This window comes from Poromitra crassiceps, assembly GCF_964638095.1.
Source record: "Poromitra crassiceps genome assembly, chromosome: 20".
NCBI classification, from domain to species: domain Eukaryota; kingdom Metazoa; phylum Chordata; class Actinopteri; order Beryciformes; family Melamphaidae; genus Poromitra; species Poromitra crassiceps.
Genome location: NC_139637.1, coordinates 2,542,760 through 2,558,111, shown reverse-complemented (window position 1 = coordinate 2,558,111; position 15,352 = coordinate 2,542,760). Strand labels below are relative to the sequence as shown.

Genomic DNA, 15,352 nt, shown 5'->3' with positions numbered 1-15,352 from the left:
TGTGAGAGCTAATAAGTTTGATGCATGTTTCCACCAGAAACAAATGCTGCCTTCACACGCTGCCGGAATCTGTGCCGCTCGATTACTTTCTACCATAAAACAACAGTCATCAAAACGTAATGGGTGGTGCTGTAGTCCATTTTATTATCATATAAATACAGACCAAAAGCAACGAGTCCAACTTCTGAACTTTGAAAATGTTAAATTTGGCAAGTTTATAAATATATATTTTTTTTATTGAATAATGTAAGTTAATATCTCAAAAACTATACATCACATCGTTTATATTTTGACATTCTGAGTGAGAGCAGAATTAGCTCAAGAGTTGGATGTATAATATATACATGTCGTGTTAAAGTTGTGTGAACTGTCGCAGTTTTTAAAATGTAAACACGGTCAGCCGGCTAGAGTCAGACGCTCAAGCTCATGCTCCATATGGGTCCCATTGCTGTTTCCACCCAGTTTGTTTACCAAAATGCTGCTCGGCTGATATCCTCGTATTGTCTTTGACACATTTGTACGTACTGTTCCCAGCCTAGTCTGTTGCATATACAGTGTGTAGCTACTGTCTTTGCCGATTTGTTTGTACATTTGAGGACTTCAATTCATTAAAACAATAAATTAAAGCAGAAACCTACAAGCGGCACCTGAAGGCAGCAAAAGGGATGCACGTCAACATTGCTATTGGCACAGACTTGTGTCTGTCCCTCACATCCCAGTCAGGCCCCGCCCCCAGCTTATTCACAAGAAACCCACACAGCGAGGTGGACAAATCCATCCACGCTGCTGCAGCTGAGCGCACAACTTCATCACTATCTGCCCCGGCGGTTGGCTGTAGCCTACACTTTGTTTGGAGGAGAATAAAGTCGCTTTGTTTACATCTGTAAACACGCCAACGCGCATCCAAAAACGCATATGAAGCAAACATGACGTTCAGGAGGCTGAAGAAAGTGAACTCAAACAACCCGGAGAGCGGTGGACCATCTCCCAAAGACAGTGACATTTACTTCAGCTCGTCAAAGTCGGACAGTTGCAGGACTGTGGATTTACCCTCGAACTCCTCGGAGGTTTACAACTACAAGACTTTGGCTTACTCCGGCGGGACACTGCCCAGGACCTTCAAGAAGGTATTAGTCCGTTTAATCAATTAGTCAATCAATTAGTCAATTTGAACACAAAATCAGTCAATTGTGTGTGTGTGTGTGTGTGTGTGTGTGTGTGTGTGTGTGTGTGTGTGTGTGTGTGTGTGTGTGTGTGTGTGTGTGTGTGTGAGAGAGAGAGAGAGAGAGAGAGAGAGAGAGAGAGAGAGAGAGAGAGAGATGTCCAGCCATATCCTGAAAACTGGCAGGTAAAATATTGAAAATGATTAAGATGAGAAAATTAAAGAGTTCAGTTGAAATACTTGAGTCAGACGGTTTGCCCACAAAATAAACAAGCAAACAAATAAATAAATAAATAAATAACAGGCAGGATGATTTCATTTGACCTCGGCTCATAATCATCAGATCATACCAGGTCCACTTATATGATATCAGTGATCGATCAAAAACAACCAATAGTTTTACTTTCAGTCCTGCTATTATTTCACTCCCTGGAAGTAACCACAACGAGAGGGTATTATTTCGCTTCCTGGAAAGTAAACACAGAGAGACTGTATTACACTATAAAATATGACTGTGTGTACTTCTGTACCAAGTCATATCTCACAGCATCAGACCAAAGCCTAAGATTAGAGACAGATCAGTGTATCTAAGGAGGGCATCACAGTTAAAGGACACCTTTGGCCACCTTTTGGCCTGGCCAACAGTAGCCCAACCAGGGGGAGCGTGGAGTGGAGGACCACCCACACACTTTTATATGGATCCGATTTACACTGTGTGTCAACCATGTCTGACCTGACACCTCTCTCTCTCTCTCTCTCTCTCTCTCTCTCTCTCTCTCTCTCTCTCTCTCTCTCTCTCTCTCTCTCTCTCGCCCTCTCTCTCTCTCTCATGCACTAAATGTGATGCCATCTTAGGGGGTTTTGTTGCATAGCGTCGTCGTCGTCTTTGAAGTTCGGTCAGTTATTGGCACGTTTCCTCCAGGCTATTGTGTCAGTTGTTCTCTGCAAACCGTTTGATCGGAAACCGCCCCTTTCTTTCCTATGGAAGTAACACTGTGGTGAAAGCCAGTGGGGACAGCTAGGGGCCACAGACTGAAGACTGTGGAACACAAACTACTCCTCTGGTCCAGTGAGTAGTGTTACTGTAGTAGACTCTAGAGAGAGAGAGAGGTCCACCACACACAGTCCCTCCAGTCCGTACGACTCTGCTGCGTCTCTCAATTAAAGCCGGGGGTGAAGGGGCTACAACAGTGCATTGTGCAGAGAGGGAGCGGGCGGGACCCCCGCTCCGCGCTCCAGCCACCCCCGTTGTGGTTCTCCGAGGGTATTTGGGAATAAATGCGCTCATTGAGAAGGGCCTGGGACAATTCTGTAAGTGTTGGGGAAATAAAGAAAGCAACATTTTTACTACCCGGCAGAGAGACGAGTGGCACAAAGCAGCCTTTCATACATAGGAGCAACATTTGAGATCATTGAGGTAGAACAGAGGTGGCTTGATTGTAAGTGATTTAGTGGAGCCTGACTGGAGAGATAGCTTTCTGTATTTACACAGTCAGGGCAGGGTTCTGACCCCACAATTGGATTTGGGTTTTTCCCCTCAATTAAGTTATTGTGGCAGAACCCCCCCCCCCCCCCCCCCCCACTGCTAATCACTGTGTGTCTTATTTGGTTCTGGAATCAATTACAATTTGTATAAACTGATCATCTAAAAATATGATCTGAAATATCAGAAGTGGGCAGTTTCAGTCTGGGGTTTCGGCCGACTATGGCCTGAAATATAACCGCTAAAGTCCTTCCTCCTGTGTTGTGGCTGGTGCACACACGTGTGGGGTAAACATTAAGAGCAGACAGACACGCATTTCCTGTTTTAGCACAAATGTTTCTCCATATTCGTGCGGTGACCCAGTAGCTTGAGAATACAAACCGCAGCTCGCCGTCCACGCGCGGCGCTGAAAGACTTGATGGACTGGTAGCTGCGCAAATGTAGGTGCGTCCACCCACCTAAGCTGGAAGGAAAAAAAACCCACCTCTCTCTGTGTGTGTGTGTGTGTGTGTGTGTGTGTGTGTGTGTGTGTGTGTGTGTGTGTGTGTGTGTGTGTGTGTGTGTGTGTGTGTGTGTGTGTGTGTGTGTGTGTGTGTGTGTGTGTGTGTGTGTGTGTGTATTGTGTATCTTGAAACAACTCTTGTTAACACTATTGTCTTGTTCTTGTCTTCTTCAGAGTGGTGGTCTACAGAAGTGGAAACCCCTGACGCTGACACCAGAACCGCAAAGGTACAAATCTCCCACCCGTCAATACTCAACATTGTCTTGACTTGCATCATTGGTTCACATTGACACTTTTTACTATGTGGGTTTTTTTTCATAACGGTACTCTCCCTCTACCTGGCGAGTCAAAAGTTCATCCTAAAAACACTCAGCTTGAGCAGCCAGTTTCCAGTCATTTAAAAGCCCTCTTGAGATTAAACTTTGCATGAGTGAATTACAGGCGCCCGTTAAAAACCAGTGAACTTTTACGATAACGCTTAATTTGCCATGTATGACATTCTCGAAGGTTGTTCATGAATTTTCATGTCCGTCGCCCCGACTCCGTGTGTGTGTGTGTGTCGGGGGGTCTCGACGTGACGTCCCTCCGTCCGACAAACCCCCCTCGTACAGGACATTCGCTTCTCTTGTCGTGACGTACGCGTCCCCGTCCGGTGCACAGAGGAACTCTTGTCCGCTCCCCGGCCAACAGAGATATCTTCTTATGCAATTTACATAAGGGCAGACATGGAAGAGAGGATCTCGTCGTCCGCCCCCTAACATCCTGCTGATCTCCTCTTCATCCTGTTGTGGATCTGATGCTATTTCATTTGCTTGATGTGCGATTCTGAGCGTCTTTTTCAAACTATCATCACCATTAGCCTAAAATGCTGACGGAGAGACGATCATTCGTCATATAGACATATATTATTATTATTATGACGCTTGAGTTCTGTTTCAGGATGTCTTTAAAGGCTTTTTCATAGACACAGTAAATCCCTGTAGCAGATAACAGATGAAAGGTTTTCTCGCCACAAGAGCTTATCAAAGACCTCCTCAAAGCTCGGTGCCACTTTACACTGAGCCTGATAGAATGAGCTGTCGCGACGAAACATTAAATGATCCTTATTTCTGTCCTTTCATTTTATTTTATTTATTTTGTATTTTATTTTTTCCATTTCAGAAAGGTGGTGGTCCTGGAGAAGACCGACGAGGAGTCCTTTGGTTTTGAGATCCAGGTAAGAGAATCAGCGGTGGAGATGGGGTGTGGGGTCGGGGGGGGGATTTATGGACCTCTGAGTGCCATTTAACAGGATTTCCACCGCTCCGTTACGTCTCCGTTAACGGAGCTGAAACTAAAAGTGAGCAAAGCGCGTGGATCAGATCCGTGATCTGATCCTGTAAACCTCTTAATCTGAGGCAGTGGGGGTGAGAGGTCACGCTCCTGTCAAATCCCCACGTCGATGTCGCGTCATGTGACCCGGAGAGAAGAGAAGCGTAGTTTATTTGTGTCTTATTTTGTAGGCTGTGTGTGGTTTTGCTCCTCACCCACTTCCCATGGAATACCTTGTTTTGTTTGCCCGTTTCACCTCGGTATCTCTCCCATCTCTCTCTCCGCGCTCATATCTCCTCCCCGACGCACCGGGCCTGACAATGTCTGATCTGTTCTTTAGGGCCCGCGTTGGTATCATTCTTTAAATGCTTGTCTGATTTGCTTCACTTGATTCTCATGGGAATCATGAGTAGTTTCGACCAAAGGGACAGGTCTGTTTTGACTGCAGCAGCTGTCATCATGAGTGTTATCTACGAGCGTGGTGGTGCGAGGTGACGCTGGGTCAGGCAGTTTAACGGGAACATAACCGTAACTTCTGGTTTCTGGAACTGGAATAGCACTTTTTGAAGGGAAGAAATTGAGTGTTCTATTTGCGGTTTCAATACAGGTTCCTCCCTTCCTGCCTGGGCCGTGGCCTCGAGGAAGTTGAGGGCATCAGGGCCATCCTGATGGTCAAGAGAGACATGTCAAAGCGTTTCCATAGTGGCTTTCCGGGCCTGAACGTCTCCACTCTTTACTGTTGCTGCTGGGTTGGCCTGGCTGTGGAGATAACGCCAGGGGCCAATATGTAAAATACAACATTTGCATTTGAAGAATAATTTGCCTGTTTCTCTATCAGACCTCTGAGAGGGAAGCTCACTCCGGTCGAGGTGCCCGTGGCAGAAGTTCAGGTCCGTCTGCGGATCATTCACAAATGTTCGTGCGACGCTCATCCAGGTTGGGAGTCCCGTTGTAGTCGTTTATTTGAACGCAAATACACTATAACAGCTGGTACGCTTGATAAGGTGGAGCGCGTATTATGTCTAGAGCTGCCACTATTAATCGATTAGTCGATCGACAGAAAATGAATCGACAACTATTTTGATCATCGTTTTGAGTACAATTTTAAGAGAAAAGGTCTAAATTCTCTGATTCCAGCTTCTTAAATGTGAATATTTCCTGGTTTCTTTACTCCTGTATGACAGTAAAGTAAACTGATATTATCTTTGAGTTGTGGACAAAACAACAAGACATTTGAGGGCGTCATCTTGGACTTGGGGAAACACCGATCGTCATTTGCCACCATTTTCTGACATTTTATAGACCAAACAACTAATCGATTATTGGAGAAACTAATCGACAGATTAATCGATTATGAAGATAATCGTTAGCGGCAGCCCTAATTATGTCATCTGAGAGACCAAGTAGCTTTGTGCTTCTCAGCGTTGAGAGATTCACACGAGCGTTTCTCATCGTTTGTGTCAGAGTGAGGGACAGTCGCTGAGAAGTGAAACGCCCTCCTCCTCCACCGTGTCTGACAGCAGTGGCGTGTTGGTGTTGACTGATGGTCATGTGACAGACAGGAGGAAGTGTTATCTCCTGGCTGCGGGGGCGCGCGCCTTCCTCACACAGACTGTGACGACTGAAAAGAGGAAGTGAACGCGAGTACATGTGGAACCAACACAAGGCAACACATACAGTAACGGTTACTAAGACAACTGAAGAGTCGAGCGCTCAAAGCGACAGATGGGCTATACGGCCATGAGGTCTCGTTTATGAAAGAGATCAAATGAAAAGTTAATAAATGCCAAATGTTGATCTTGACTCCAGAATGAACTGTTGGATATGTCTGCAGTATGTCCATGGCTAAAGTATTTCCAGTCGAGTGTAGAGCCGCAACGATTAATCGATCAGTCGATCGACAGAAAAATAATCGACAACTATTTTGATAATCGATTAATCGTGTCGAGTAATTTCTTAAGAAAAAAAGTCAAAATTCTCTGATTCCAGCTTCTTAAATGTGAATATTTTCTGGTTTCTTTACTCCTGTATGACAGTAAACTAAATATCTTTGAGTTGTGGACAAAACAAGACATTTAGAGGACGTCATCTTGGGCTTTGGGAAAACACTGATCGACATTTCTTCACCGTTTTCCGACATTTTATAGACCAAACAACTAATCGATTCATCGAGAAAATAATCAACAGATGAATCGATAATGGAAATAATGGTTAGTTGCAGCCCTAGTTGAGTGATGGAAGCGTCTGCTTTATTCATGAAGCCGTCATTTTTATGTTAGACCGTTGGAAAAAGCCCGGTAATGGTTTGTGATTGGCCACATAGGAGAAAAAACAAAGCTCATAGTTAGCATGTTCTGCGCTAGCTCTCTGCATGTAGAACGATGCTATCTGCCTTCCGCCCCTTATCTCAGAGTGAGTCGGCTCATTGCATTGTCTGTCACGACTTCCTTAGCTCGTCAGTGGGTTTATCACGTTGCATTGTGTAGCTGCACGCTTTCACAATGTGCACATCAATTACATTGTGTAACACTGCTCTTTGTACACAAGTAGGAAGTATACAAAATCCTTTCCAAAAAATTAGAATATCATGGAAATACCATGGATGACCGTGGGCTTCAGCGGATTGTCAAGCAAAGATTCAAAAAATTCCAAAATTTGGTGGAGATTCAGAGGGAGTGGACTGAGGCTGGAGTCAGTCATAACTGAGAAGTAACTGCTGATTTTCTTCACACTATTCTAATTTCTTGAAAATACTGTTTTGGGGTTTTTCTGGAGCTGTAGGCCAAGATTATGAAAAATGAAACAAATAAAGGCTAGAAATATTTCACTTTGTGTGTCATGAATCTATAATCTATGAAAGTTTCACTTTTTGAAAGGAATTATGGAGGAAAACAAACTTTTCCATGATATTCAAAAAGAAATTGGAAAGGATCTGATATTTCTACTGCTTTTTCTGTGTCTATATTTCAGTGTGAATGCTTTAAACTGAGTGTGTGTTTTCTGTCTTCTCCCCACCAGACGTACGGGTTGCACCACCAGGACCAGAACTCGGTGGAGATGTGCACGTTTGTGTGTAAGGTGCACGACGACAGCCCGGCCCAGCAGGCAGGACTCAAAGTCGGTAAGCGATGATTCCATCCATGCACCTCTTAAGTTCCTCGGTCTCCTCTCAGCTGTATTAGAGCCAGAGGAGGAGGTAGAACCCTAGAGAGCACTGGAAATAGGCCGAAGGGGAAGTGAAGGTTTCGATGCCATCATGCCTTACTTTAGTTGTTTTGTTTTTGGTCTTTTTGTTTTCGTCGGCCTCACCTCGCTGCGTCACGCAAGTGAGTTTCAGCTCTTCTGTTTAGGGAAGTACAAATAGAATCGCTTTTCCAGCCAACAAACCGTTCAGCCGACACCTATTTGCCAACTCCCTCACCCGTGTGCCATATATAGTAAGCCACAGACAAATGCCAACGTTATTTTTATTTGGCAAACATGAGCTTTATGTTCCTTGTTAACACCTCCGCCTACCCGTTTCCTCACACTTTTATCTTGAGGTTTTTCAAATCAGTTGGTCCAGAAGTAATGCCAGTGACAGTGAATGGGGGGGAAAACGCATAACTTAAAGGCACAGCTCACCCTAAAATCCAAAATACATATATTCCCTCTCACCTGTAGTGCTATTTATCCATCTATATCGTTTTGTGTTAGTTGCCTGAGTTTCTGCCTTCTCTCCAACACAATGGAACTGGATGGCACTTGGCTTGTGGTGCTCAAAGTGCCAAATAAATACATTTGATAAACTCAACAGCAATGTCTCTTTACAGAAATCATGACCCCGTTATTCAAGATAATCCACAGACCTTGTTATGAGCAGTTTCATGGAGGAACTATTTTCTTTTGACCAAACTACACCCGCTAGCTGCTAGCTAGTTCCTACATGAGACTGCAAAAGAAAACAGTTCCTACATGAAACTGCTCATAACAAAGTCTGTGGATTATCTTGAGTTACAGGGTCATGATTTCTGGAAAGAGACAATGCTGTTGAGTTTATCAAATGTATTTCTTTGGCACTTTGAGCACCACAAGCCGAGTGCCATCCAGTTCCATTGTATTGGAGAGAAGGCAGAAACTCTGCGGCCGATATCTCCAAAACTCAGGCAACTATCCCAAAACGATATTGATGGACAAATAGCACTGCAGGTGAGAGGGAATATATGTATTTTGGATTTTAGGGTGAGCTGTCCAATTTTTTTAGCATGATTTCACAATTCAAGTGGTTACACCTGAGAGCTGGGACAGTGTGGAGGGAGGTTTATATATAAAGAGTTCCAACTCGTGACCACGCAGTCACACACTGGCCTCTCCGGCCGTGAGGTCACAGGGAGGAGGGAAGAAGATGATGGGCGGGGCCCTCTCCTTCCTCCATCCAGCCAACCCGGCGTATGTCACTGCAGTTTCACTTCCTGCATTCCTCACATGCCGAGTTTATTGTTCCATGTGTCTTTTGCCGCTGTGAAGCCAGTGACTTCATCGCACGGGAGGAGATCGAGGCGCTGCTTTCTGAAAAGGAAAACAGCCATTGTGCAATTTGGCCCTCAGACACGAGAGTTCACGCCCCGCATAAATGTCGTCTGATTTTTGAAGAGACAGGCTGATGGTGACAGATCAATTAATAGATGTGGCTTTTGACACGTAAGACGGGGATGGAAATATGCTGCGTTCAAAGACCCAACGGTTTCTCAAAGTCAGTTTCAAAAGAGCACTTGTGCAACTGACGATGATGGCCTGTGTGCCACGACTGCACACGGCTTTCAACATTTGTATAGCATATGTGCTGAGGAACGCAGCGCTGCGATTGGACCACCCCGCTGATTCGTTTTTGGAACCGAACCGGGCCTCAGTTGGCCCCCGGGCTTAAACGAAGCCACAATGGAATGAGGCGTGTGTGTGTGTGTGTGTGTGTGTGTGTGTGTGTGTGTGTGTGTGTGTGTGTGTGTGTGTGTGTGTGTGTGTGTGTGTGTGTGTGTGTGTGTGTGTGTGTGTGTGTGTGCGTGTGTCAGCTGTTGGTTAACACACATGTTTGCTTGTTGTGTTGCCCACAGGGGACACCATCGCCAGTGTGAATGAGGCCACCGTGGACGGATTCCGGCACAAGGAGATCGTCCAGCTCATCAGGGCCTGTGGCAACACCATCAGGTGAGCAGATCCACCCAGAAGTGCTGCAGATGGTTCGAGTTTTTCAAATAGTTCATCATCGGGAGAAATGTGGAACAAATCTGTTAAATCGTCGAAATAATCAATTGAGCTCAATGGGAGTGCCCTGTTGCACACGGCGCTGTTAGAATGGGATATTCTGCAGATTGCCGAGTGGGTGTTTTTAATTTGAAGCACGTTCTCTTCCTCGCACTCGACATTCTGCTTGTAAAAGATTAAAAGCACAATTAGCGAGGCCCCTGTCTGCACGGCTTTGAAACGCTACTGCACACGCGGTGAGGTTAACCGCATCAAAAATACTGCTATATGCACGAGACTTTATGAACTGACATCATCAAATTATCCACTACCCACTTGACTAGGTATAATAAGCTGGGACATTTAATTAGCTGCTCAAGTGAAAACGAGCAACATGAGGAAACCCCCACCCACCTCACTCGGGCGCGCACGCACACACACACACACACACGCACACACACACACGTGATCTAAAACAGTCGCAACTTAAGTGTCTGAGTGGAAATTGTATATGTCCTTTATCCCCCCCCTCTCCCCACACACACACACACACACACACACACACACACACACACACACACACACACACACACACTTGTAAACTGCTGACATCGGAGCCGCTCGCGTTGCGGTCTTATGAACAGAGCCTTTCATATGGTTCTACTAGCCTCCTCAGCTCATTAAACAGTCGTCTTTTCGCCCTTGTAGTTTTTAATAAGCGTTTCCTGTAGTTTTTAATAAGTGTTCCCTGTAGTTTTTAATAAGTGTTTCCTACGATGCTTATGATTCATTATATTGCTCTCTCTGCTTTTTCCACTGTTAGGCTGGAGACGGTTTACAGCGACTCCATCCGAAAAGCCGAGCTGGACGCGCGGCTGCAGTACCTGAAGGTAACTAACTCTCTCTTTTCCCAGACGTTGTCGTTACATCAGGGTGTAGTGCCGTTTACAGCCAGCGAGGGCGCTCTCTCTCTCGGCCTCAGCTATGAGGCCATTTACACCTGGCGTTAACATGTGGTTTCTGCCATCAGATTGCAATCAGATTGTTTTTTATCACTTTGAAAGTACAGGTGTAAACACCCCCAAAACGCATTGAAGAAGGATTGCAATCTGATCGGCCAAACCACCTCCGGAGGTGGTCAGGGATGCATTGTGTACACATTGAACACGAGTGTAAATGCAATGTGTCCTCTCAATCTGGATGCAGCAACTGTATGCGGATTGAGAGGACACCCATTTCTGCCATCAGATTGATTGATTGATTGATCGATTGAAACGATTTATTTCAAACAGTTAAAACTATACATAAAGTGAAAAAAACAGTAAACATAACAGTCTAATAGACTTCATCAAAAGCAAAATACGTAAACTCAAACATAAAAAAGGCGAACTGTTTGAAAAGGGGCAGGAAGAAGCCTAGGCTTATCGAGTCCTGCCCCCAAATCATTCATAAACAAATTCATACATCCTTATATATGCATATCCCAACTCCCACGCTCCTCCCCACATGCTCATGTATACATGTATACACATACATACATACATATATATGTATGTATATACACAAACGTATACAAACTTACCCATACACACACAATATCATAATTGCATGTATTGTATTGCAATCTGATTGCAGAAAACGCATGTTAACGCCACGTGTAAATGGCCTCTATATGTTCGTCCAGCCGTCTCAAACGTCCCAAACCGCAGACAGAAAACAGAGCTGTCCCACAGTGTTGCGGACCGTATATAGACACCAGCCCCCCACCCCTCCTCCACCTGTTCTCCCCAACTGCCTCCTCCACCTGTTGGGTCAGGAGCGGCTGCAGGCTGACTGCTGTGTGTGCGCCTGGAGAGAGAGAGAGAGAGAGAGGGTGGAGGAGGAGAGAGAGAGAGGGAGGAGGAGGAGAGCAGACATGGCAACATTCTCGCTCGCGGCCGTTAAAAAAGCTGCCTCGTGAAGCGTCTCAAGTGAGCCCAGCTTTCCCCTGAGATTAGAGCAGCTGTCCCCACCATAATCCATCAGTGCCTTATGGCCGTATAGCATAACGAGCATAACGAGCATAACGAGCGTGCTAACTCAACAGTTTGAAGATTAAGGACAGGAAATGAATCGGCTGCTGAACGTTAACGGATTTGACATACTTGAGATGAAATTGCTCACAGTTGTTGTTTTCCTACTACTGTACTGTGTAGTAGTAAAGAATATGCTAAATAGGCTACACCTGGGCCCTTCTACTAACATCTTTTAATTAATTAAAAAATAATAATTTTTTTATTTATTTTATTATTTTTATTAATAATAATAATAATAATAATAATGCTACATGTTACTTATTCCTTCTCAAACTACTTCCTACATGGTGCTAGTCTATCAAAATATCTTAGCTGTCATTGATTGTGTTGCATAGTGGTTTTCTGTACTGTTGACAAAATGTGATATTGTAAGTCGCTTTGGACCAAAGCGTCTGCTAAATGACTTAATGTAATGTAGATGCAACGTTCACACATATTGACTGATCAGTGTTGGGATAATGTTGTGGTTCTCTTTGCCAGCAGCCGTTTAAAATAACGTCTTGCAGCCGTTTAAAATAACGTCTTATTTCTTTTGCAGCAAACCCTGCATGAGAAGTGGGATGAGTATCGCTCGCTGATGATGCAGGAGCAGAGGCTGGTTCATGGTACGTCCTTTATGCTGTCATTTGAGCGAACGGGCACTGCACTAGTCTGAGCCAATCAGTTCAAAGTAGCATCTGTGTGTGCAGTCAAATCACTTTTGCCTCTCCATGCAGGAAGTGTTCGGTCATCCATTTTGTATACTAAGGCCATGCATCTGTGACTAATTAGGGATGTGAACGATTCATCGACAATCGATTCATAGATCGTTAAGAATTTGATCGATCAAACTATGTTAACTGATTAATCGACAATGTAGGCTATGTGCTATTTTCTCAGTTTAGTTGGTGGATCAACTTGTTGGGTAGGCCTAAAGACAGGTGTAAACCCTAGATTCTATATTTTGTATGTCAGAATATTAATCGATTAATTGATCGTTAACATGACCAATTAATGAATTAAGGAAATTGATAAACATTTGCATCCCTATGACCAATATGCCTTTTTAAAAATGTCCTCCTTCTCTCCCCCTCAGGCATCGTGATGAGCGACGCCGCGCTCTACGAGTCCCTGGAGTCGGCGGGCGTGTACGGCAGCCTGGGCACGCCCAGCCCGGCCGCGCTGAGGGCGCTGTGTCACACCGGCACGGGCAGCACCAGCAGCTCCGCCAGCTACCTGAGCACGGCCACCACCGAGGACGAGCCCCTCTACCAGACCTGTCTGTACCAGGGCGACCGCGCGCTGGACTCCCCCGCCCCCGCCGACGCCGACGCAGACCAAAAGAAAGAGAAACAACCGCCGCCGCAGAGGCAGCAGCGCCTGCGCCCGGCCAGCGAGCTCTTCACCACGGCCAAGACCCACCTGACCCGCAGCGCCAGCACGCGCAGCTACCTGAGAGGCTCCTCGTCGTCGTCGTCGTCGACGCCCGCCTCGGGCGAGAAGCAGGGCGGGTTCGGCTCGCTCCCGAGAAAGCCCAAACAGAAGAGCTTCCGCAGGCGCCTGCTCAAATTCATCCCGGGCTTGAACCGACCGCTGGAGGAGGAGGAGAGCAAGCTCTGAGAAGAGAGCTGTCACACACACGGTGTGACAGGTGTGACTCGCACCTCTGCATCACGTCAACACAGACGCAAAGACTTAAACGTTACCGATGACGAATTAACTCCCAAAGAATACAGGACCGCCAAGCACCAAAGAGCGAAGAGAATGAGACCAAAATGTTAAAAAGCTCTACCGTTGCACCTCTCCGTGTTTAAACGGCTAGACGTGGACCTTTGGCTACATCTGTTGTAGCCCGCAGTGTTTTTATTAACACCTGTACATAACTTTCCATTTGTTTTGTTCTTTAAGTTATTTATTTATTTTTAACATTTCTTGATTTGTGTACAGAATGAAGGAAAATCTCAGTTTTTACTGCATGTACCCACTTTTATTTTGACCTTTGACCCTGAATAAATGAGCCGTTACGATAGCGGTTGTGCGAGGCACCGTTTTCTAAGAGATTTGTTACATTTCTACTGATGATGATTCAGATTGATCCTGTTTTGTCTTTGCCAAAGTTACAGAACCCCCAAAATAAATATGTGGCATTTTGAGATGATTCGCTCGTTATTTTGTGCAGAACTCGCAAGAATGTCCGTTTTGTTCCACAAACCGCAGCCGTTTGTGGGGAATTGTAGCCGCCAAACTGAAATTAGCACTCGGAAACTGAGTGTATACACAATCTGTTTGTAATTTCCACAGTGGAGAGGTATCCCCGCTCCGTGCCATTCTTTTAAAATATAGCGGGCCTTTGTGTGCTGCTTCCATAGCTCTTCTTGGTGCCTTCAGAAAATGTTCTCACCACCGGTTATCGGAGGAAAGTGGGTCGTGGTGGATGATGTTCTGAGGCTTCTCTAGTGTGAGGCATGCAGAAGAGAGGCTGTTGTGTCCGGGCCTGACACAGGTTATTGTGCAGGAGAATTGTGAGGAATGTTGCAGTGAAAGGCATGACCCAGAATTCCAAACACAACCGTCTTCTTATTCAGCTCTTTGCAGGGCGGAATGCCGATCCTCCTCTTCCACGCTCCCACATTCCCACGGCGGGTTCAGTTGGCCAAGGGGTTGCCGGGGATGGGGGGGGGGGTCTTTTCATTCCAGGGTCCCAGCTGACCCCATGAGGTCATGGTGGTCACTCTCCGTTCCCCATCCCCTTTTGTCCCGCGTCGCTCATTCACAGTTGCGTCAAGAGTGTGGACGATGGTGAGCGATGGTATGTGGCCATGTGTTGGAGTACAGCCCCCCCCCCCTCTCTCCATAGTAGACCCACTGCTGCTGTCGTGAGCAGATTAGCAGAAGCAGAGGGAGAGGGAGAGAGGGAGGAGGGGGTTGTAGTGGAACGCTGACGTAACTTTTAGGGATTACTAGGCAGGTTTGCCACATGGGGTTGTTGAGAGCGAATGGGCTTTTAGTGCTAATGCATAACGAGGGGGTTCTTATAGGCCAGATGATGGACGAGAGCCCAAAACAATGAGTGAAAGTGTCATTTAACAGAGGGCAGAAACAAAGGGCGTGCAGTCGGCGCTCGGCAATTAACACAGTGGGAGGTTTAGAATGGAGAGCCAAAGTGGAACGTCACTTCCTGCTTCAGCACTGTACCAGAGATTTTCATCCGCCATTTATTTCCCCATAGACATTTCGTAAAATGCTTATAAAAATCGTTTTACTTGTTCAAACCAAACGGTTCAGATATATTTATAAACAGGATAGACCGCATAACATTTAAAGAAGATATTTTTCTGTTTTTTTTTTTGTTTTTTTTCTGAGTGAAATGTTCTACTATGGTCTCTCCCGATTCTAAATATATCTGAACCATTTGGTTTGAACAAGTAAAACTATTTTTTTATAAGCATTTTACGAAATGTCTATGGGAAAATAAATGGCGGATGAAAATCTCTGGTACAGTGCTGAAGCAGGAAGTGACGTTCCACTTTGGCTCTCGATTGAGGGTGGCGAGTCAGGAATCGCACTGCAAATGTTTGGGCATCGCCCTGCTGTTAAAACACCAGTGTTGATTCAAAGCC

General features: G+C 45.5%; 1 protein-coding gene across 1 annotated transcript; it reads left to right on the top strand.

The window, feature by feature from the left end:
• Positions 1-791: 791 nt before the first annotated feature.
• On the top strand, positions 792-13,872 carry tamalin (trafficking regulator and scaffold protein tamalin). Its single transcript, XM_083657085.1, has 8 exons — positions 792-1,127; positions 3,322-3,374; positions 4,309-4,363; positions 7,477-7,579; positions 9,549-9,642; positions 10,502-10,568; positions 12,292-12,358; positions 12,829-13,872. Exons 1-8 carry the CDS (start codon positions 927-929, stop codon positions 13,350-13,352), a joined length of 1,164 nt encoding a protein of 387 aa, XP_083513211.1. The 5' UTR covers positions 792-926; the 3' UTR covers positions 13,353-13,872.
• Positions 13,873-15,352: the final 1,480 nt, after the last annotated feature.